This window comes from Protopterus annectens, chromosome 14.part0 (assembly GCF_019279795.1).
Source record: "Protopterus annectens isolate FY-2018-M chromosome 14.part0, PAN1.0, whole genome shotgun sequence".
In the NCBI taxonomy this organism is placed as follows: domain Eukaryota; kingdom Metazoa; phylum Chordata; order Ceratodontiformes; family Protopteridae; genus Protopterus; species Protopterus annectens.
In genome coordinates, this window is record NC_056748.1 from 130,772,884 (window position 1) to 130,795,383 (window position 22,500).

General features: G+C 38.8%; 1 protein-coding gene across 5 annotated transcripts in view; it reads left to right on the forward strand.

The window, feature by feature from the left end:
* The window catches only part of ACSL5 (acyl-CoA synthetase long chain family member 5), a 630,479-nt gene that overhangs the window by 579,516 nt on the left and 28,463 nt on the right, over positions 1-22,500 (forward strand). For all 5 annotated transcript variants that reach the window (XM_044055842.1, XM_044055844.1, XM_044055845.1 and 2 more), the window contains exon 19: positions 11,380-11,481. In XM_044055842.1, coding sequence (XP_043911777.1) covers positions 11,380-11,481 — 102 coding nt within the window. The remainder of the gene's footprint in view (positions 1-11,379; positions 11,482-22,500) is intronic.

Sequence of the window (22,500 nt, forward strand, 5' to 3'; positions counted from 1 at the left end):
TCAAATTAAAATTTTTATTTCTTTTTCATACGTACAGCTTAAATTTCTACTTATTATAAACAAACAGATAAAATAGTTCCTGCGGAATACTGGGTAACAACTAATTTGACTAAGGTCTAATTTACACAAAACTATTGTCATAACACAACATTGCTACTAAGTGATATCAATTCAGAACCAAATTCTTGTAAACATCATGTGTTAATAACAATGGAGTAAAAATTATCTTAATGCAAGACAGAAAAGTGGGAAAGAAATCTTAGTACTGTACTATGTCTATCAGAGAAACTATTTACAATATTTACACATATTTACACTGGGTTGTCACTCAATAAACCATACTGCATTTGTTTATTTGGCTAAAACTAATGCCATGTTTATGATCCTTTACTTATCTCATAGATCAAATCTTATCTTTAATAATTATGTTGTATACTATCACTGGGTATATTCTTGAGGGAGAGTTATCTATGAGTTAATTTAAAGGTAAAGTAGGGTGTAACAATATTTATTATATTATCTTTTCAGTTCGGATAAAATTTCAATAAGGATTCCCCAATACTTCCTAAAGTAGGACAATTTTTTTTTTACTTACAGTTTTTAGCTTGTTGGCCAATACATATTTGACAGCAATATTTCTAAATTCTGTCCATGAAATTTTTCCTTTGTTAAGCCAGTTAAGAGCAATATAGAATTTAATCAGTGCACTTATTGTTACTATGATATGTTTAGATTCTAATGTATAAGTATCATGGAATATGTTTAGAATTGCCATTTCCCATGAGAGGGTGGATTTCATATAGCCTGATTTCTCCAAGTTTAACTCTTCTTGATCCCATCTTCACTAGCTTTTCCCTCTCCTGCATTATGATGCATGTCCCCACCTCCTTGGATAATAAATCTGATCACTTAGCTGCAATTTCCGCCTTAATAGAAGCCCCCCTGCAGAAATATATTGTATTCCAGTATTATTGTAAGGCCAGCTCACTGCTCACTGTTACCAATATTCTAGACAACCACAACTTGGCACATCTGCCAAACTGATTCATGATGCTACTACCACTGCGTCTGTATACTCTGCAGAGGTTTACTCCCTCATGAATATATATATATATATATATATATATATATATATATATATATATATATATATATATATATATATATGGGTCTAGGACACATGCTCGACTAGCATATGTCCGAATCACAAAACATCGAACACACATACACGAAAGCACTTAACATCAAAAAGCGCTTCCGTGTATGTGTAGTTCAAAAAAAAAATCTACATTTCTGCAGGGGGCGAGCCCCCCTGCACCCCCCCCCCACACTTTAATATTCTCACTCTGAAATTGCACTACATTGGGGGAAAAGGGAATTTTTCCCTACCCGCACTGCAGTCCGATCTACGAAACAGGCACACATACACGGAAGCGCTTTTTGATTTTAACAGCTTTTGTGTATGTGTGTTCGATGTTTTGTAATTCGGACATATGCTAGTTGAACATGTGTCCGGATCCCATATATATATATATATATATATATATATATATATATATATATATATATATGGGTCTACCTGATAACGTCGAAAGCTGAGAACGCCGACGATGAGAAGACTGACACCAGAAGATCGAAAACAGAGATGACCAATGGATGAAAACCCCGATGCTGAGAACACCGACATGTGAAAAGGCTGTGTAAGTATGCGGTAGTGACGGACGTTAGGGTGTGAGTAAGGTAAGTGTGCGATATTGACGGAGTCTAGGGATAGGGGTGGGTTAAGTGAGTTAGGGTTAGGGCGCGGGTTAGGTAAGTGTGCGATAGTGACAGTCTTTGGGTTAGGGGTGGGTTAAGTGAGTTAGGGTTAGGGCGTGGATCAGGTGAGTGTGCGATAGTGACAGTCTTTGGGTTAGGGGCGGGTTAAGTGAGTTAGGGTTAGGGCGCGGTTTGGTGAGTGTGCGATAGTGACAGTCTTTGAGTTAGGGGCGGGTTAAGTGAGTTAGGGTTAGGGCGCGGGTTAGGTGAGTGTGCAATAGTGACAGTCTTTGGGTTAGGGGCGGGTTAAGTGAGTTAGGGTTAGGGTGCGGGTAGGGTAAGTGTGCGGTAGTGTCAGACCTTAAGGTTAGGGTTTGGGTTACGGTTAGTGCATGTATAGTTGTGTGTAATGTGTAGTTTACGTTTTGTGTGTCAGTGTTTTGGGTGTCGGTGTTATGGTGTTCGGTTTTGTGAGTTGTGGGTTTTGTGCGTTTTCGGTGTTTTGGTGTCAGTGTTTTGGGTGTCGGCTTTGTGGCATGTCAGTGTTGCGATAGGGATATATATATATATATATATATATATATATATATATATATATATATATATATATATATATATATACTAAAGAAGTTGCTCCCATCCCTCATAAGAATTCAAGAATTGTGATAAATTCAGAAGAATGGTGGAATGGTGAGACAGACCCAAGTCACCTAGTTTTCCAGCATGTGACAATCTGGGTTAGCACTGATGATTTCTTGTTTTGTTTTTGTTTTTTCATTTCTTGTCTCTTCTGTTCTATTGTCATGCCTCTTCATTTTCTCTGTGCTGGTTTTATGTAATATGTTATTCATTAAGACTTACTTATTTGTACATATTACAAACTGATAAGATCATTGTTATGTAATAAAGTTACCCATGTGCCTCAGCTGGCCAGATGAGAAGCTTATATTTAATTTCTAAACATTTTGTAGTTCTTTATGACGTTACTTACTTGAACTGCTTTTTGTTACGTTAGAATATATGTCAAGGGTTACATTTCTAAAATGTAATAAAACAACATTTTCAAAAAGGAATGGCTGGATTTCCATTGAAATCATAGGTATATATAAAAAACATAACTATCTGTTAAAAAAAATATTTTTAGATGTCATTCTAAAACATCATGTTTTAAACAAGACCCTTAGGTGTACCATCAGAACTTCAAAGCTAGTTATAATCTTAGTGTAGTTACCAATACCAATGCTAACCACAAGGCCTTTTCCAGGTACATTAGGAAACTGTAAAGTAACATCTGGTCCTGCTCCCATCTTATTTCCAATGGCATATCCTGACCTGAAAGCCATAGCTTATATCCTGGCTTACAAATCTAAATCCAGCTTCATTCCTTCTCTATTTTTCATTGCCCCCCCCCCCCGTTACCCAATTTCTACCCTTACTATCCCACCTGTAGTCATCCTAGATCAACTCATGTCACCATTCCCCAACCCTAACTAACTACTGGTGGTCTAATAATATTATCTAAGCCGTGGAACATATTATTACTAAAGTAATTAACAATGATGTATGCAACATCCAAACCCTTGGTATTAATCAACCTGAGTTAATTAAACGTAGGTCATGTCTGTTCAACCAAAGATAACCTCATGGAAGCCTAAGATAAGAGCCAGACTGTTCACACAACCTATCTTAACCTTGCCCAGTTGTCATGGAGATATAATACACAACCGCCCCTGTCTGTGTTAACCCCTTGTTTACTGAATACTATTTTGGCTCACTGCCAGAACTCACGTTATGGTGTAGGGCATCTCCTCTAGCTGCAGAGATATTACTAGTGGGGTTCTACAGGGCTCATCTTGAGTCACCTCTTATTAGGCATTTACTTCTCAGAAGTGAAACTGAGTATCCAGATAATCTGGCTAACCAACTTTGTGGATGACTGCAGTCTGCAAATTAAATGCAGTCCTCAGTTTCACCCATAATACTCATCTCGTATTCTCCGCTAGGGCCTACATCAGGCCAACATCTGGTACAATAACCACAAGCTCATTCTAAATGCTAACATCACTAGTACCCACCTCAAAACAGAATGTGCTAGTAGATACCTAGATTTCTACATAGACAGTGAGATCTCTTTGGACCAACATGCATTCGTCATTGATAAAAAGACATTCTACATTATATAGTTCATCTGTTAGGGCAAGTCATCCAGCTTAAAAGATGTCCTTGTTCTTTTATATTCCTCTCTTATTAGACCCATTATTAAAAACATTGCCCCCCTTTGGTGTATATCTTATCTAAGTACCTTGTACAACCTGAAAGGTCACCAAAAATTCCTAATTAAAAAAATCGCCAGTTTAAGCCACTTAGTGTACCCCGAAGGGTTAAAATCTGTCTCTGTCTCATTCACACTTTTTGGCAGCAACCTGTGCTTAGACTTTCACACTGTGAAAGACACTGTGCTTTTAGCCTTCTCCACCTTCAAATAAAAGACAGTTTAACAAGCACCTGATCCAAGATCAACAACAGCTGCTGGTGTGGAAGGTTTCTTTCCCACCTTTAAGACAGACTCCTTCTGCAGATCAGAGTATTTCTGTTATATACTGTGACTGTACTTCAGCTATTTCAGAAAGCTGTCTGCTGCTGCTTTAGGTAGTTACTTGCACCGTATGACATTGTATCTGTTAGTTGCAGGGCTGTTTTAGGTAGTTTGTGTCATCTTGTTACACTTGGGCTCCAAACCAGCTACCCTACATTAAGAAGGTGTTTTATGCACACACGTGGCAGAAATATGCTGATTTACTGCATTTAACTGTTTTATTGAATTAATTGGTGCCTTTTTAACTTTTTTTTTCTGTCTGTGCCTGCTTCATTACCCGCAATTGTTTTGCATTATAGTATTGATTAGATAGCATAGACTAGATTGAGACTTGCTGAATCTAGTCTGCTTTTGATACACATTAAGAAGGGTTCCCCTGCACCCTTGTGGTAGAAGAGTGTGGATATAGCCTTGTCTGAGCTGGGGATTGCTGGAGGAAGGATCATTGTGTGATTTCCTATTGGCAGGCCAGTTTAAAACTACACCTTTGGAACAGAATCCCACTTCATGTCAAGCAGAGCACCTCACTGGCCCTCGTCACATGCAATCTCGACGACTGGATGGGTAACCCTAAATTCACTCCAGGGGTTCCACCTGTGTTCCTCTTGGACAGGCGTGATAGGTACTAATCCTGGAAATAAGGGTAAAACTTGTCTAGGCTTGTAAGGGCCCTAGGATCATTAGCCTATTAACCTCCTATGACCCTATGACTATTTTTAAAGCCAGCCTCAGTGATAGGATAACCACATATCCATGCCCAATAATAATGTATGTGATTGTTTGTCCAGAGGGATCTAGTCTATGCATGTAACTACAAGGTTAGTGTAGCTAACTTGTTGAGGTCTCTCTATATGTAAGTGTGGTATTAATCTGTGAACCTATGACTCTAGTGGGTTTAACCATTTAACAAACAAAACTAAAATTGTGACTTTTCCTGAATTCCTGTCAGGAACTTCAAAAATTAATCAGAGGAATTAAACTGAAGAATGGAAAAAGAATTGTCCAGACGTGCAGTGACACAAGTGTATAGGAGTGTGTGTGTGTGTGTGTGTGTGTGTGTGTGTGTGTGTGTGTGTGTGTGTGTGTGTGTGTGTGTGTGTGTGTGTGTGTCCATTCCCATTAGTGTAGCAGATCAGACTACTAGAAATTAGTTCCCAATTTTACGAGATGATTAATGATGAAGATCCCTCAATGTGCATTCAGTGACAAAGACAAACTTGAGACTTGTTAGTCCCAAAACACTTGCACTCATATCAGTCTCAATTTCTACAATCAAGAAAATGTTACTAGCCTTAAAACCTACCACCCTTCCCCTGATGACATACCATTAAGTACTTAAAATTGTTGCTGATGCCCTATTCTTTTCTTATCTCATTCTTAATCAACCACTCCATCACCAAAAGCTATGTCTCATCCCTGTGGAAAAGATGCTACATCCTTCCGCTCCATAAAGGTGTAGACTCAAATGAGCTCTCAACCTTTAGGCATATAGCCATACTGTGTCCACTCTCAAAAATTCTGGAGAAGTGTATCCATCTTCAACTATTTAGCTTTCTCACTAACAACTGCCTTCCCTCCCAACCATACAACATGGCTTCCATCCTTTTTGTAGTATATGTACACCTGTCCTTAGTTTTATAACATCTGTTAACCAATATCAAAACTCTGGGAACTTAGTCTCGGCACCTTTCCTAGATTTATCCAAATATTTTAACATGATATCCCAACAGAAATTGCTTCAAAAACTAGCTTGTCTATGTATAAATTAAACTTCATTATCTTGGTTCTCCATCTACCTCTCAAGTAGACAACAGGCAGTGAAATGGCAAAACGACATCTCTCTTTCCTTCCCATTACAGTGGGTGTCCCTCAGGGATCTATTTTAAGTCACCTGTTGTTCAATATATTCATTAAGGATCTGCACCTACCTTCTAAACAAGCTATTGTCCTACAGTAGCCAGACAATTCAACAAATCATCTGTTCTGCTAAAAGCATAGATAAATTAAAACAGCTCACCCAAGAGTACACATCTGCTCCTTAACCCTAAAAAATGAAACAAAACTGATCCTATTACCCCAAAGCATTCAAATGACTACAAAAATAATTTAAAAATCACTTCTTCTGACAACACCAACATGGCACTAGTAAGTCAGACTAAGCTACTAGGACTCATCATTGACGAAAGCTTAAAATCTGATCATCATATAAAACAAGCAGCAAAAAGCTCCCCACCAAAAGCTGGTTGCACTCTGTAGACAATATCTCATGGATAATGCCAGAAAACTATTGCTCTATCCCTTCTCGTCCCCGCACTACTTCATGCTTCCATCTTAATTAATCTACAATCCACTCAACTGTCATTCTTGGAAAAGTGCTGTAAGGAGGTGGGGAGAATTGATGCCAGTCATCATTAAAGGAAACATCACTGTCTGGCCTTAAAAAAACTTCAGTAATGAGAGCTAAGGCATTAACTTACACATTCCCAACTAGTCACTTTCCATGCTATGGCATTACCTTACACATTCCCAGCTAGTCAGATTCCATGTTAAGGCATTACCTTACACATTCCCAACTAGTCACTTTCCATGCTATGGCATTACCTTACACATTCCCAGCTAGTCAGATTCCATGTTAAGGCATTACCTTACACATTCCCAACTAGTCACTTTCCATGCTATGGCATTACCTTACACATTCCTAACTCGTCACTTTCCATGCTGAGGCATTACCTTACACATTCCCAGCTGGTCAGTTTCCATGTTAAGGCATTACCTTACACATTCCCAGCTAGTCGCTTTCCATGCTAACGCACTACCTTACACATTCCCAATTAATCACTTTCCATGCTAAGGCATTACCTTACAGATTCCCAACTAGTCACTTTCCATGCTAAGGCATTACCTTACACATTCCCAACTAGTCACTTTCCATAAAAGTATCTATTCCCCAGACAAATAACGCCCTAGTCTGAAAAACATTCTTCAACTCTATTACCCGAGTAGACGGCTGAGATCCACTGACAAAACGTTATTAACTTTTACTAAAGCAAACATCTCATCTGGTGACTGTACTCCTCTTTCCTGGTTAAAATTTGGAACTCCTGTCCTCTCATTTGAAGAAACACAGTAAACACCAACTGTTTTAAGGCACGAACAAGAAAATATCTAAATGATACCTGGCTCTATAGATGTGCAACTCATAGATAATAAATGCCCTATGTTTTACTTTCTCTTATTCTTTCTATGCACCATACCTGTAATTATTTGTCTAAAATCTCCTCCGTGTCCTTTACTTCTCTCTCTTCTTCATTCTGTTTCAAAACATCCTCCCTCACCTCTTATATTAATCCTTGTTTCCTTCTTTTCTCTCCATCTACCAAGTTAATTTCCAAATGTTTCATACCTCTTTAAATGCTGCTGCTAATAATAATTATACTGTTGCTTAAATGTTGCATATTTGTTAACTGCTTGTTAACAAATATGTTTATTATGCTCTTTATGCAATGTATTTTCTGGACTTTTTCTCCCTGAAAAACAAAGTTTCATAGCCTTTGACATGGTGCTATTAACTAACGGTATTCTGTTTAAATTTTGTATATTTGTTGATTATTTGCATATCTCTGTTTACTATGTTCTTTATGTAATGCTGGAATTTTTCTGGAGGTTTTCTCCCTGGGCCTAAAAAGGGATAGGTTTCTGCCCAGTCAGACTGATTAACTTGGGGAACTAGTGTTGTTTAGTGATAAGAGTTAAGCAGCTCAGCTGCTTCAGAGGCAATAGAGGACACTAAGATTAGCAGGGCATGTAGAATAAACTAAGGAAATACTTCAGTGGTGACAGCTGATTAACAACAGTATAAATAAGAACATTCACACTGCAAGATAACCACTGGTTAAAGAGGTGTAGTTGCCAAGTTCACCTGAAAGTGGGACAGTGGAGTGGTTAGGAACAAACTACTAGTTGTACCCTTTACATGTAATGGGCATACTGTATAACCTCCTCAGTAGGGATCTGTCCCTGTTTAAGGAGTTATGCCTTGGTATGTTTCTTTGTGTGGACCAATGGGGAAAAGACACAATATATCAGAAGCTTGGAGTACCACACTGGCCTAAAAGAATTAAGATGGTATCCAACCATATAATTTCACCTGCCTTCTGCACACCTTCCAATAATTCTCCACACTCTGCGCAGTCAGTATGTAGAAACATTGTCTACAAGAATTTATACAAACATATGCACCATCACCTACCCCATACTTAAACATTATGTGCTGTATGATTACTCTTCAACCCAGCTATTTATGTGGTTTCTGTTCTGCTGCAGTGCATTTTTCATGTGTCCAGTGCTGTAATTTGAGCATACCCCACCCCCCATGCAACAATTCCCCAGGCTATAGCACACTATTTAGCTGTCGTGTTTTTAAAAACAATCTCTGCAGCATATTTAAATATTGTTCTATGGAAACTTCCAAACCCAGGAAAATTAACTGGTCCACCTCTAATCCTTTTTATCAATAATCCAAGTCACAAGACAGTAGCAGCCAGTAATACCACCATGTTTTGAGGGGATCAGAAATAAATAAAGGAATCAAGATGAACTGGCAGATAGGACTGCATTTGTTTTCCATCTCTATAGGTTTATTCTGATGTACGCTGAAAATTCAACAGTTTTAAATGTACAGTAACATTAAGTAATGTAAATCAAAGGCCTAAAATGCTGTGCTCAAAAGTTTAACACTATAATTGATGCACTCCAGGTTATCATTCAAGCCATTTCAGTTTACCACCATAGCAGATAAATCTGATTAATCAATTTTTATTACTTTTGTCCTGTATCCTCAGTGGTCTCCTAGACTGCATACCTAGAAGTAACTACCTATAAATCTATATGCCACTTCAAATTTGTTATATACTGCTGAAGGGAAATGCATACTTAGTATAGGCCCAAAGAAAGCCTTACATATCATCACTGTTTTAGCTGTCCGTATTTGTGATTCCAAGTTAAGAGGATATTTGTCCATAGTATAGGCAGACAGGCTTTTGGCTATTTTTTGGGAGTGCTGACCAAATCTGAGGTCTTGGTCTGTCTTACAAAATAGACAGATACTTGTTAATGCCAGCAACTATAAAATGAGTTCCCTCCTTTGCTTTAATATCAAGCAAATCAGCCTTATAAGGATCAGTATTTTGCCAGTAAGGTGGACACATTTCATTTTTTCTAATATTGAAGATCAGTCAACTATTTTCAGGTCATGCTTGGATTCATCAGTTTCATGTCAACTCGTCGAAAAAGAACATTCTCGAAACAAAACACTTGCGTATACATAGGCTGCAGTAAAATCGAAACCAAGTCCTTGAAAAGTCATTTCAGTAAAAGTACACAAAAAAAAAGCAAATCTGCTTTTCATTTTAGTAAAAATACACAAAAAAAGCAAATCTGCTCTAAATTACAAACAAAATGTGTAGTCATATATTGCGCCCCCACAGGGCATAATACCATGTACATCCCCTAAGCCTAGATCTAACCAAGACCTGGCTCTGACCCTTATAACTCACCAAAACACAGATCCCATCTCTAACCCAGTTATCAATGACTTGTGTAAATAATGCTATATTAATACATTCAACTAACCATCCTTTCATCCACAGTCACGGGGAATCAGCATAATTAAATGAAAACTAGTTCAGATAAAATGGCCTTCAAAAACATTGTATTTGATTAATTATACTGATAACCATGCTAGCAATTGCAGTAGGGCTCTTCTAATGCCCACTACATGTAATAAGTGAGTTGGTATTGAGCAGTCAGCCCTACCCCCCCCCCCCCACCAGCTTCCAGAACACTAGTTCATCCTGGGTATCTTTCTGCAGAGCTGCAAGATTTGACTACCAAACAATTACATATGAGCACTATGATCTCATTCCTGCATGATGTGAGCAACAGGACGTAAGAAGCCACAACTTCGATTGAGTTATGCTCAAGCACTTGTGGCTTGAACATTGATGGTCTGACCGAAAGACTGAAAGAAATTTTAAGTTCCAAACATCATGCCTTTTGCGTGATACATATGAAAGAATTCTGCATTTTAGGCTCATTCTGAAGACCATTTGCAAATTTTGTAGAAAATGGTTAGCAAAATATATTTTGTAGTACTTGTCAACTGCTCTTAACTATTTCTTGTGCTCTGTGTTCTATAGTCCCAGAGTTTTTTTGTCTTAGAATTAAATGAGCTGATTTGTTTTGTCCCGATGTATTCGTGTATTCAGTAGTCTTGCTTCAGATTTTTTTGCCATAGCAAATTCATGATACATAAAATGCAACAATGTCATACTAATAGTGTCAACAGATACAGTATCAGTGGCTGAAGAGGTAGCACACTTTGTTTTAATGCTGAAAGATCCGAAGGTTGTGGGTTCTATTCCCAAGTGATTGGATTAATTGTTCCATTACTGACATTTATTTATTCATAAGTGGTAGGTTGATTTCTGAGTGCAGTTCATGATAGAACTGACGGCTTTTGCATTGTTGCAGTGGTAAGTCAAGGTAAATGTTCAAAATATGTCTATGTATATACCAGAAAAAAAATTGTAAAAATCTGACAAATTCCCTTACTCTGCAAGACTTGCATTTATTGTTAGTTTGCTTTGGTTATTTAGAAATCTACAGAAATTTACTGGGAATGATAAAGATTAGAATTTAGAGGTACAATAAAAATTTCAAGAACATAAGCTCATGAAAAAAAGAGATTTCATTGTTTTGGTCATTGTAAACCATTGGTCTTGTTTAGAGTTCGCAGTAATGATGTTTCATAAGATATCCATACATGGACACACACATTAGGGGTAACAATACAAATATAAAGGACACTGTCTACAGGCTGATACAAGATACAGAAAGTGTTGCCTGCATTCACATTCAAAAGAGACAGTGGTCAGCTGACTGCACATAACTGCAAACTACACAGCTATACTGGCATTTATCACCTCTTCTTTATGTAACTTTGTTTTGTTTTTTCTCTCTTGCAGTCCTGTTTAGTGGGTATTATTGTCCCTGACCAAGCTGTTCTTCCACAGTTTGCAGCAAAGAACGGATTATCTGGCTCATATGAGGACCTCTGCAAAAACTCGGTATGTTTATTGTAATGTAGAGCTTGCAAATCAACACAGTTATTTCAAAAAGACTGTAAACTGCCTCTTGAATTAAGACAGATTAAGTAGTGTATGCACACTATTTGTAGGTGATCCCCTTCCACCCAGGTGTACATTTATGGATCTAATTTGATTGAAACTAAAATGGTCAAACCCATTTGATTTAAAACTTATTTGGTAGAAAACCTTCACAACAAATATAGTATAAAAATGTTTTTGCGGGGGGGGGGCAATCCACCCTGCACCCCCACCCCCTTACTTATATATACTAGCTTCATGCTCATACAAGCAGAGAGAAAAGAAAAGACACCATACACAGTGAATCAGAGCTGGTGCAAAAACACAGTCATCTACAGATCTGGCGTACAGCATGATGGTGACCATTGCAGTCCACAAATACTCTGCTAGGGTCACTTCCCAAATAACTTCTATGATAAGAAATGGCACCATCAGATACTTTCTATAGGCATCTACACTTTTCAATCAAATGAGCTTTCAGTCAAATGGCTTTGATTATTTTAATTTCAATCAAATGACATAGACCCATACATTTATTCACAAATCACCACACCATCAACACCATTTTGGGTCAATCTGTTATTGCCAACTCATGCTAAATCTTAAAGAATGGACATAGCATTGATTAGCATAACATTCACCCATGCCTTCTGTGAAGTGTACCTATGTGCAGAGCCTAGTCAGGCCTCAAGCTCTCATAATCTTGAAGCAAGACTGAATGACTAAGACTGGACATTAGCTGATGAGAGAGCTGTCTATAATGAGAAAATATTGCACCAACTACCTGCTCAGACCCACCTTTCTACAACACTGGATTATAATACAGAGCTTTGTTGTACCAGTTTAAAGGATGAGAAGTATTTGAAGTCCATGGGCTTCCTATTTCCTTCTTTCAAGTTAAGGAGTGATGAAATGTGGTGCACACATTTCTGATAATGTAAATGTATTTCTTGTATGTTCTGCAGTTATTCAAAGTCCCTGTGGGGATCTGCCATGGTGAAAACTATATGTATATTTTGTCCAAACTCACTACACAAATATCAGAAACCCAGTGCTGCCAGATACATGGGTTTGACTAGCCTTCCAGATTCTAGAAGGGCAGCAAAGTAAGGGCTGGAAGACTAAGGTGTCAGTTCTCTTCTCTCAGGAGAAGAGCGTGGGCTTCCTTTTCTGCAGGCACTTCCTGATGATGTAGTAGAACCCAATGCAGTATTAATGGCTCAATAGATAGCATATCCTCTTTTTGTAGTGGAAATACAGAAGGTTGTGGGTTCTATTCCCACTCCTTGTAGTTGGATTCATTTTCCATTGCGGACACTGCAGTGCAGCATAATGAGGAATGTTGCACTCCTGAATGTGACATCCTTTGATGAAATATTAAACTGAGATCCAATGGTGGATATAAAAGATCTCATGGTGCTTACTGGAAAAAACAATAAGGGACGATCTTGAGTGCTCTAGCCAAATTTTCCTAGTCAGTAAGAGTATCCCATTCAGTCTTCCCTGAAAAGAGGACACTGGCCTAGTGGGACTAACCTGGTCAATAAAGTGCAAATAAATAAAAATATAATATGTCCTGGTGGACAGTATTAGTCGGGATTATGTGTGGGGTGCTGCACATGTGAGTATTTTTGTGATTTATTGCACATCAGGGCAGGCAAATGACTACAACATAATTTAAAAAATTCCTGCTGTCTGCATTATGATGATTCTGACCTGCTAATGACAGATTTCTGCCCTTTCCCCCATAAGTGCTAATGTGGGGGTGGGGGGTGCAGAGAATAATTAACAAGGATAACCTGAGTGTCAGAAGTACTCCATTCCAATTAGGTCAGTGGTGGGGAATTTCCCTTTCCCCCAAGATGCAATATCCTTGCAGTCAATTATATTAAGTTCGGAGTGCAGAGGTCAAAGATCCCTAGATTGGGTGGCATGGGTATTGTCATTAAGTACAGAAGATCTGGTGAGCCATTCATGTGAAATGGTAGTTAGTGTAAGGATATACTGTAATGTCTTTATAAACAATAACTTTTCCTCTGTACAAATGGCAGCACACTAAGAATTACATTAATATCTCATTCACCATACACACTAGCAACCGACGCTACACTTATTATGGGAATGCAGTAGTTCATTAAACAGCAATGAGCTACACATATAAAAGTGGCAATGCTGTAATACATAATCCCAATATGCCTGCATACTCATAAGAGCTCTGTAACACTTACTTCAGGTGTTTTGTCCCCCACATGAATTGACTTTGTAGCTGCAGTGGTGCAGAGGTTAGCATTGTCGCCTCACAGCAAGAGGTTCTCCCATTCAATTCTCGGCTGGAGTCTGTGTGGAGTCTGCATGTCCTCCCCGCAGTCGAGTGACGTTAAAGACATGCAGGTAGGTGCGAGCGTGAATGGGCATGCCTTCGTTGAAGGTTGGGCATCGGGCTGGCAACTCTGCACCATAAAAATCCACTGCCAATCATGAGCGGACTGGAGTTCTGCTGTGGCAACCCCTAACCGAGAAAAGCCGAAAGTCTTTTTACTCATAAGAGCTCTGCAAGACTTATTTCTGGTGCTTTGCCCCCCACATGAACTAAGGATTTCAAGTCCTTTTCATGTTTATTTATGTATGTATGTATATATTTATTTATGTTAAATAGAACAGACTTTTTCACATTGCAAATGCCCTCAATTATAACACCACAAGAAACCTGATAATTATGAGCCATACTCAGTCTGCCAGAGCTTGAATCCAATGGATGAAGTGATACAGAAAAATAAAAAATAAAAAAAAGAAATCACTGTAAACCAGGAAATGCATATTGTCTGTAGTGGTTAGATTTCTTCTTTATCTGCATTGATGTGCATATAACCACCACTCTTTGCTTTCCATGAAACCAAATTTATCACTTTTGATCCTATCCCATAAGCAGATGAATTGCTGACACTGAAATGCAGCCTGAGGGGAGTACACTATTCCCGAGCATATCATCCTTTCTTCAGACATTAAACCAAGGCCCAGCCTGCGCGAGTTAGTGGTAGCTTGTATAGATGCAAAAGATTCCAAGGTACAGTACATGTCAAAAAGAGTAGGGTAAGATCCTTGATGCCCTGGCCAAACTTCTGCTAGTAGTATAAATATTGTTTCAGGTCTACCCTGAAAAGAGATTACTAGCCTAGCAGGACTAACCCAGTCAAAAATGGATGGATGGATGGATGGATGGATGGATAGATAGATAGATAGATAGATAGATAGATAGATAGATAGATAGATAGATAGATAGACAGACAGATAGATAGACAAATAAATAAAAATACAACATCTACTACTGTAACATTTTGATAATTTCTGGTTTAGCACATTGACAGTTTTACAAAAATACTTAGCCACCACTTCCTTCTCCCACTCTAAATATAAATACCTTCACCTCTAACAGACCACTGTCAAAAAAGGAAGGAGCTATAGTACAAACTTGGTGGTGCAACATCACCAAGTCAAGTTTCCCCATTATGACAACCTCACATGATTAACAAAATGTCTAAACAGCATGCAGATCTAGTTCCCCGTAACTGCAAACTGATGTGTAGTATTACTCTAACACAGATGTCTGGGTAGTATTACTCTAACACAGATGCCTGGGCAAGAGATCTCCACTGGCTTCTGCCCCGATGATCATTATGAAAAAATAAAATAGTGGGTTTCTACTCCTGCAAAAAAAAAATAGTGTCACTTACACTATTTTGTAGTTATCAGAAACTCAGAGTGGCCTAGATATTTATAGGCAGTGCTTCCAGAGAAAATGTGAGATGTTACTGTTTGTATTACTTATCTGCCATGCCTGGCTCTCTAGGAGAAGCGTATATGTAGTCTCCATTTTCGTATTTGGTGTTAATGAAGAACACTTGTAAGCATTCTCTTATCTTAGAACTGCATTTGAGATAGATGACATACTGGTAGAGTGGGGTGTGAGTGTGTGTGAGAGTGTATGTGAGAGTGTGAGTGTCAGTGTGAGTGTGTGTGTGTCTGTGTGTGTAACCTTAACAGGTTAGGGTCAGGGATGAGTGAGGGATGGATGCTCAGGGCGGCCTTAGCTGAAATGGCACCGTAGGCAAAGTACTGCTTAAGCCCCACCCACACCATACTCAAGGAACACCCCTATTTGAGCCACACCCACAGGTAGGTCACTCCCATAAAAGCCACTCCAGTTCTTTCAATTTTTTAAATGCATGAAAAATTAGTGAACGCCTTGTCATACTGTAACAAAGATACCTTGTAATGTAGTTAAACTGCAAGTGAAGGCTGAATTCCCCTTAATAAACCTGCTTGATCTGTTGCTCATTTAAAGATTTTATCTACAGGCAGCAATAGCATTGCATTTTACAAGGTGCATTAATGCTTACATGTAGAACTTGCACCACTTAGTCTGGTGTAGCATCAACTCTGCAGTATGCAATGAGTGCCTAAAATGTTACACATTACATTACTACCTACCCTGATGTGTGCTTCATGTTCTTCACAGGTCAACCGTCAAGTCAACACACTTCAAAGGTCAACCGTCAAGTCAACACACTTCAAAGGTCAACCGTCAAGTCAACACACTTCAAAGTCAGTGATACATTGTGATCTGGTGTTGCAGCTGTATGCAGCCATAATGGCCCACTACTTCAGAGATAATTTATTTAGCATGATGATTCCCACTTCCTAGTCAGCTTCCACCACCATATTCAAAGTCAAACAGCTATTCATGACAAAAAACTCCCACTTTTATCCCTAGTAGGCAGATCTACAGCTATAATATGGCATATCCATCACCGATCACATTCACCTCTCAAAAGAATCTTACCTCATGTCAAAATGCTTAACATATGCAGATTCATAACTCCCTCAAAAAGGGATCACTGTACCGCCTTAGAGAAAGCTAACTGGATGGCCACTCTCCAGAGGACCCTTTTATTATTTTTTTATATTTATTTATTAAAAACATAAAAGCTACCATAGAGATTATTCTCACCAGAGGGCCTTCAGTCCCTCTCAACCCATGCCCCTCACGTGCAACTGCCAACTACTCACAGAGAGTCACAGTTCCTCACCTCCATACATATTTACCAGCTCTACGACTATCACCCTCGTCCCCCCTCTCGCCCTCCTCTAACCTTTTCACAGCTGAGGGTTTAGGTTTTCTCCTCACTGTACAGCTTTTCTCTTACCTCTTCATGTGATGTTCTTAACCTCATGCTACTACATATACCCCCCCTCCTCTGAATGAATTAAATTTGAAAGACTGTGCTTCATACAGACACAGTTACACATTTTGACATTCTACATTTTGTGTTTTGTAAACAATTTGCTTTACTTCCAAAATAAGAATGTAATGCCTGGTGACTGGCCAAATCTTGAGTTTGCTCAACTTTTATACTACTCTTCCATTTGGTGTCTGGTTGTAAACTGCAGATTGAGCCTGAAAACAGTCCATATGGATCGGGGCTCTACCCTGATAAACAAGAAGAGATACAGAAGACAATTTTTAGAAGAGCGAATTGTACTATGGTGATAGTCAAGCACGAGTTAGGAAACTTTAAGCAAACACAGACTGAATACATTACATGAAAAGAGCAGGAGGAGTACTCTGTACTGGAGTAAAATGTGCTGGAAGGAGCAAAATGGTGGCTGCCTATATGGCTATAGCCAGGCAAAACAAAGATGGAAGGGGAGAGCACAGAAGACCAAAGTTATTTAAAACACCTTGCACACCTACGGTTTTCATATAGGAAAGCAAGGATAGGGAGAGTGGGGAGGAGAGATGTGGGGGATGTAACACTGCTACAAAAGATACTCCCTGGCTCTATAAAAGCCCTTGCCCTAAGAAAAAAGAGATTGGTTACCACGGAGGAATCTAAGGAGGCATACAAAATAGAGTGGTACAGATGGAAAAAAGTGACTGGTAGGCAAAATGGTAAATGCATTCAAAAGGATAGACCAGAGACTCATATTTGCTAAATGACTTAACTAAACTGCACAAATAAAAAGTGAAATATCACTTAATTCTATGACTGAGCAACCTTCAAAGCATTAACAATCACACCATCCAAATATGCAATTACCACTACAAATTACTCAGTTGATACTGAATCAAGACACTACTGTATGGAGTGGGGGGGGGCAACCTCTCTGCTCCTAATTACAATAAATATGATGTAATAAGAGAAGGGTGGCAGCAGCCCCCTAACAGGTAGAGCATCCTTATTGGTCAATAAAGTAGCAAAGCCTGTGGTAGCTAGAAGCAACACTTTATACAAGTTCCATGGCCTTACTTTCCACACTTCCAGTGTCTGCCACTAAGTGCTGACCAGATGTTACCACTGACTAGACAAACCCAGAATGCTAAATTACAGTCTTGGGTGTACAGCAAGATCTATTCAGCACATTACTGCACTTGACAAAAACATCAAGCTTACTGTATTGTTAGCTATGTAGCCATTTAAGGTAAACTTTTACCCATCACTCTCTGGTTTTCCAATATTGTTAATGCATGCACATGCACTGTTACTAGTACACATCTCACTACCAAAGCACCAATGAATATAGTATACAGTCACACAAGCATTCACGTGTCTAATCTAGACTTAGCTTTAATTCTGAAAGAAACATTACACTACTGCATACACAGGATTTACCCTTCTACTTGCAAAGAACCCTGCCTATATGCCCTTGTGATACGCTGCGTACAACACATACATGGATAATGATGAGCAAGGAAGACGGCCCACCAATGAAATTGCGTAACTCCATTTACAACCACAATACTATGTAGGCTGGTACATGTCCCTGAAAAAGACTTTGTGCAACACTATACTTAAAAATCATTTAACAAAAGAAAAGGCAGAAACATACTGGCACTGATTAGATGGCAGGAAGATGTGCAATATTAACAAATCTGGAAAACTAGAAATACAAGCAATGCATCGGAGAATAAACTGGTAGGCTCATATTATGAGGGATTTTAAGTATTTCATTATTATCTAGAGTCGCAGAGAGGGTTTGCTGCAGATTTGGGAGCATTTACTCAGACAACATGGCTACTGGCTCCGAGTGAGTTAAAGTGTTTTAAAAAAATGGTTTGCTATCCCTGTTCTATGGACCTGCAGTTGACATCAGGTTAGTAACAATAATACATTGACTGACTACTGGAATAACTCAGACAAGGGGAAAGTTAGCAGTCTTATCTGCCCCCATCATTCTTCCATGTAAGCACTAAAAACAGGGAAGAGCATACGTTCACAGTGGCTTAACCTTCTACAAATAAAGCCCTTTAAACATAGTACGCACTAGCAAATAACTGTAAACTGGCACCTGATGCACATCAATAGAGCACCTTCAACTACTAATCAATAGTGTCTGGTCCAAATTCACAGCTCACTTGACTTACCTTAAGGCAAGCAAAGCACACAAACTTTCTTTCTGCTTTTCCTGGTTAGGGGCTGCCACAGCAGAACTCTGATCCGCTAATGATTGGCAGTAGATTTTTACGGTGCTGAGTTGCCAGCCTGACACCCAACCTTCAAAGAAGGCACACCCAATCACGCACGCACACAAACAAACAAAAATCCAAAATAAAGTGGCTCTCTGTCCACCTGCATGGTGAAGAAAACCAGGCCGTCAACTCACACACATCCAGAGAATTAAGAAGTAAAGACAGCCAATAAATCCTCCTCTATCTCATTAATGGTGTGATCAGAGTTTTATACTATCGATTAGAGCAGTAGCCAGGGACGTCAGTAGTATGAAACTATCACTGATTGGATGCTTTAAAAATGATCAGTAATAGTAGCCACTGATTAGCTGCAGGGGGAGGGAATAGAAGAACACAGTAGGGGACTGTGCTATGTGCTGTGCGAATCATGCTTTGGACTATGGAGGGGGGATGTAAAAGCTACAGTACAGGTGGTGAGAAGTGGAAAAGAAAGTAAAGTGAGTACATTAAAACTGCGCCCTGTACACCTCCCTAGGTGGTTGCCTAGTTCGCCTATGCGTAAGGCCAGCCATGGGTAAGAACATTTTCTAACTTACATTGCTACATAGTTTTGGGATGATGGCATGTTGGTTAAGTGAATGAACAACGATAGTCAGAGGCAAAGATGTGTGTGATCAGTGTGTGTTCTGCATTTTAAATACATCCGGATCTTGATATTTAATATGGCATGAAGACATATGTTCCTTGTGACTCAGGCCAGTCACATCTACAGGTCACAGCTAAATAAAACTTAACTTGCTTGGAAGAAAAGTTTCTGTCTGGTGTAATTCAAACTGCCCACGTTAGCTGGACGGCAGCGAAACTTCACTGCTTTTAGTCTATGAATTGGTAGTACTCAGATAAAGGGTGTTAATATAAAAGAATGCTTTCACCATTTTTCTGGATGAGGATACAGCTGTGGACTTGGGGGGTGGGGGCGTAAATGCTACAGTATAGGCGGTGAGAAGTGGAAAAGAAAGTAAAGTGAGTACATTAAAATTGCACCCAGTACGGCACCCTAAGCAGTTGCCTAGTTTGCCTAAGCCTAAGACCGGCCATGTGGATGCTGTGTGTTTGTGTACAAGATTCTGTATTTTAGGGTAAGGGTTAAGTTAGGGGATAGCCATAGTGTTGTTTGCACGTGCTTGTGAATGTTTGTGTGTCTGAGTCTGTCTTGTGTAGTGGAAGTGTTACAGGAAGGTAATGGGTGCTAACCCTAACCCTAAATCTGCCCCTTCCCCCAACCCTAATTCTACGCCTTAATATCATTAAAACCCTCCCATAACACTGCCACTATTCAGACAAATTTGGTGCTAGTGTTACGGGGGGGGGGGGGCTAATTTTAATATCAGGAGGGGAAATAGTTTTCTTCTCTCACTATTACTGTTTTCGGGGGGGGTTCGCTATTGTGTATGATCCAACATCTTGGTGTTTTACATTTGACATTAGGGCAGTTCACTCATACACAATAGACCCATGTGTATATATATATATATATATATATATATATATATATATATATATATATATATATATATACACACACACACACACACACACACACACACACACACACACACACACACACACACACACCTTCATATGAGAAAATGCTTTTTTTTGAACCTGTAAATATTAGCAAACGCTGATATGAGTAAACATTCTTTTCTATGGAGTTTTTGCCTGTAGCCTTTTCTATGAGAATACAGTGCTGCAGGGTCAGGGAGTTTGCCCTTACCCTGTTGTTGTGTGATCTCAGAGGGAATAAAGGAGGCTTTCAATAATTTTAGATTTGATCTAAAATTATCATTATTTCTATGTTTGTTCTTATGAGCATTCAATGTTTGATGAGACATGATCTGCTATTGTGAAAGGCAAGTATTTCAGACCCAAATGTACCTTAATTATTTCTTACATACATCCATAATAATTCTCACTGTTTGAAGTGTAGTTTCAAAAATGTTTTAATGTAATTTTAGCACTTGACATACTGCTGCATTTAAGATAAATTTCTCAGAAAAAAATCTACCAGAACAACAAACGTCAGTGCTGTAATACACGTTTCCCTGGATTTAAAGGATCCATTTACTGTGAAAATGTGCACACCAACATATTAGTTTCTATGTAAATAGTTATATAACTTATCCTCAGATGTGAATTTAGAACACTGTTTAATATATCATCTACTTTCGTTTGGACTCTTGATATTCCACAAAAGTCATAAACAGTACTTACAATGACGAAGACTTAAAAGAGAGATGAACTCTTCAGATTTTCAAAAAATGTTTAGATCCAGAAGTGCTAGTCATTTAAGCTGAATATCACAGACACATCGCTAGCTCCATGCATACTTTACAGTATCTGGCTGTTGTGGAATAGCAGGTCTGGTCTTTTTAGAGGGTACATATAATAATCACTCCACACATAAATGTCAGGCTCTAGCTTTGAAATTTCATAGGTATTCCGCACCTTGGCAGTGGATCGTAAACCTGTTGTGGTCAAAGAATGAAGACCTTAAATTTCATTTTCTGTTGTAGTAATTATGACAGGTATATTACTAAATGATTTTCTTGGGATGCAGCATTTAAAATCCAGGAGTACATGGTACTTTTCTCTAACTACATTTACTGTCAGTCTCTCCACATTCAGTGGTTGAGTGTAATTTGATGACCTGAGAAAAGCAATTGACATGAGGCTTAGTAGTAGATTTGATCCCTTTACAGCATCCGGACTTCATTAAGTGGGTGATGGTTCAATCCAACAAGATAATGGGGAAGCATTTGGGTCAAGTGAACTGGCTGCTATATTAAGATGAGAAGACGACCATCAACACGCTGTCTCCTGGTAATTTGTGATTACTTTATTTATTGTTATTTATTTAATGACAATTGTTGACCGGGAAAGTCCACTGGGTCAGAAACTTATTTTCAGTGGAGGCCCGGGGAGAAAAGCTCCGCAGGTAATCAAATATTGTACAGAGCAAATACAAAGTGAAAGAGATATACATACATTAGCATAGGGCGGGGAGTAATAGTATATAGTTAATACATAATTATCAGACTGTATGAACATACTTAATAGCTGACATGTCTCTAACGTAGTACTGCACCTTTCTAAACTAATCCAAGTCAGATGATATATGATTTCACTGTGGTTAGTCTCTGACATTTGACTCAGGACTTCCCCTTGTACTACAGAGGCAGATTCTAAATGCTTTATTCCATGCATGTGTCCTCTAAAATTATCTAGAGTATGATCCCAGGTAATTCTCATTAGCGGTAACATATATAATTATCGACCATGAGATGGGTAAAGTTATCCATCCATCCACCCACCCTCAATCCCTTTTTTCACATTTTTGCTCATGGGGTTGGGGTGTTACTTCAACAGTGACAATCATCTAGAGCCAAGGTTCGCACTGCTGGGTGGCTAAACCTGACGCAGTTCTTCTTCCACATCACACACTGATATGC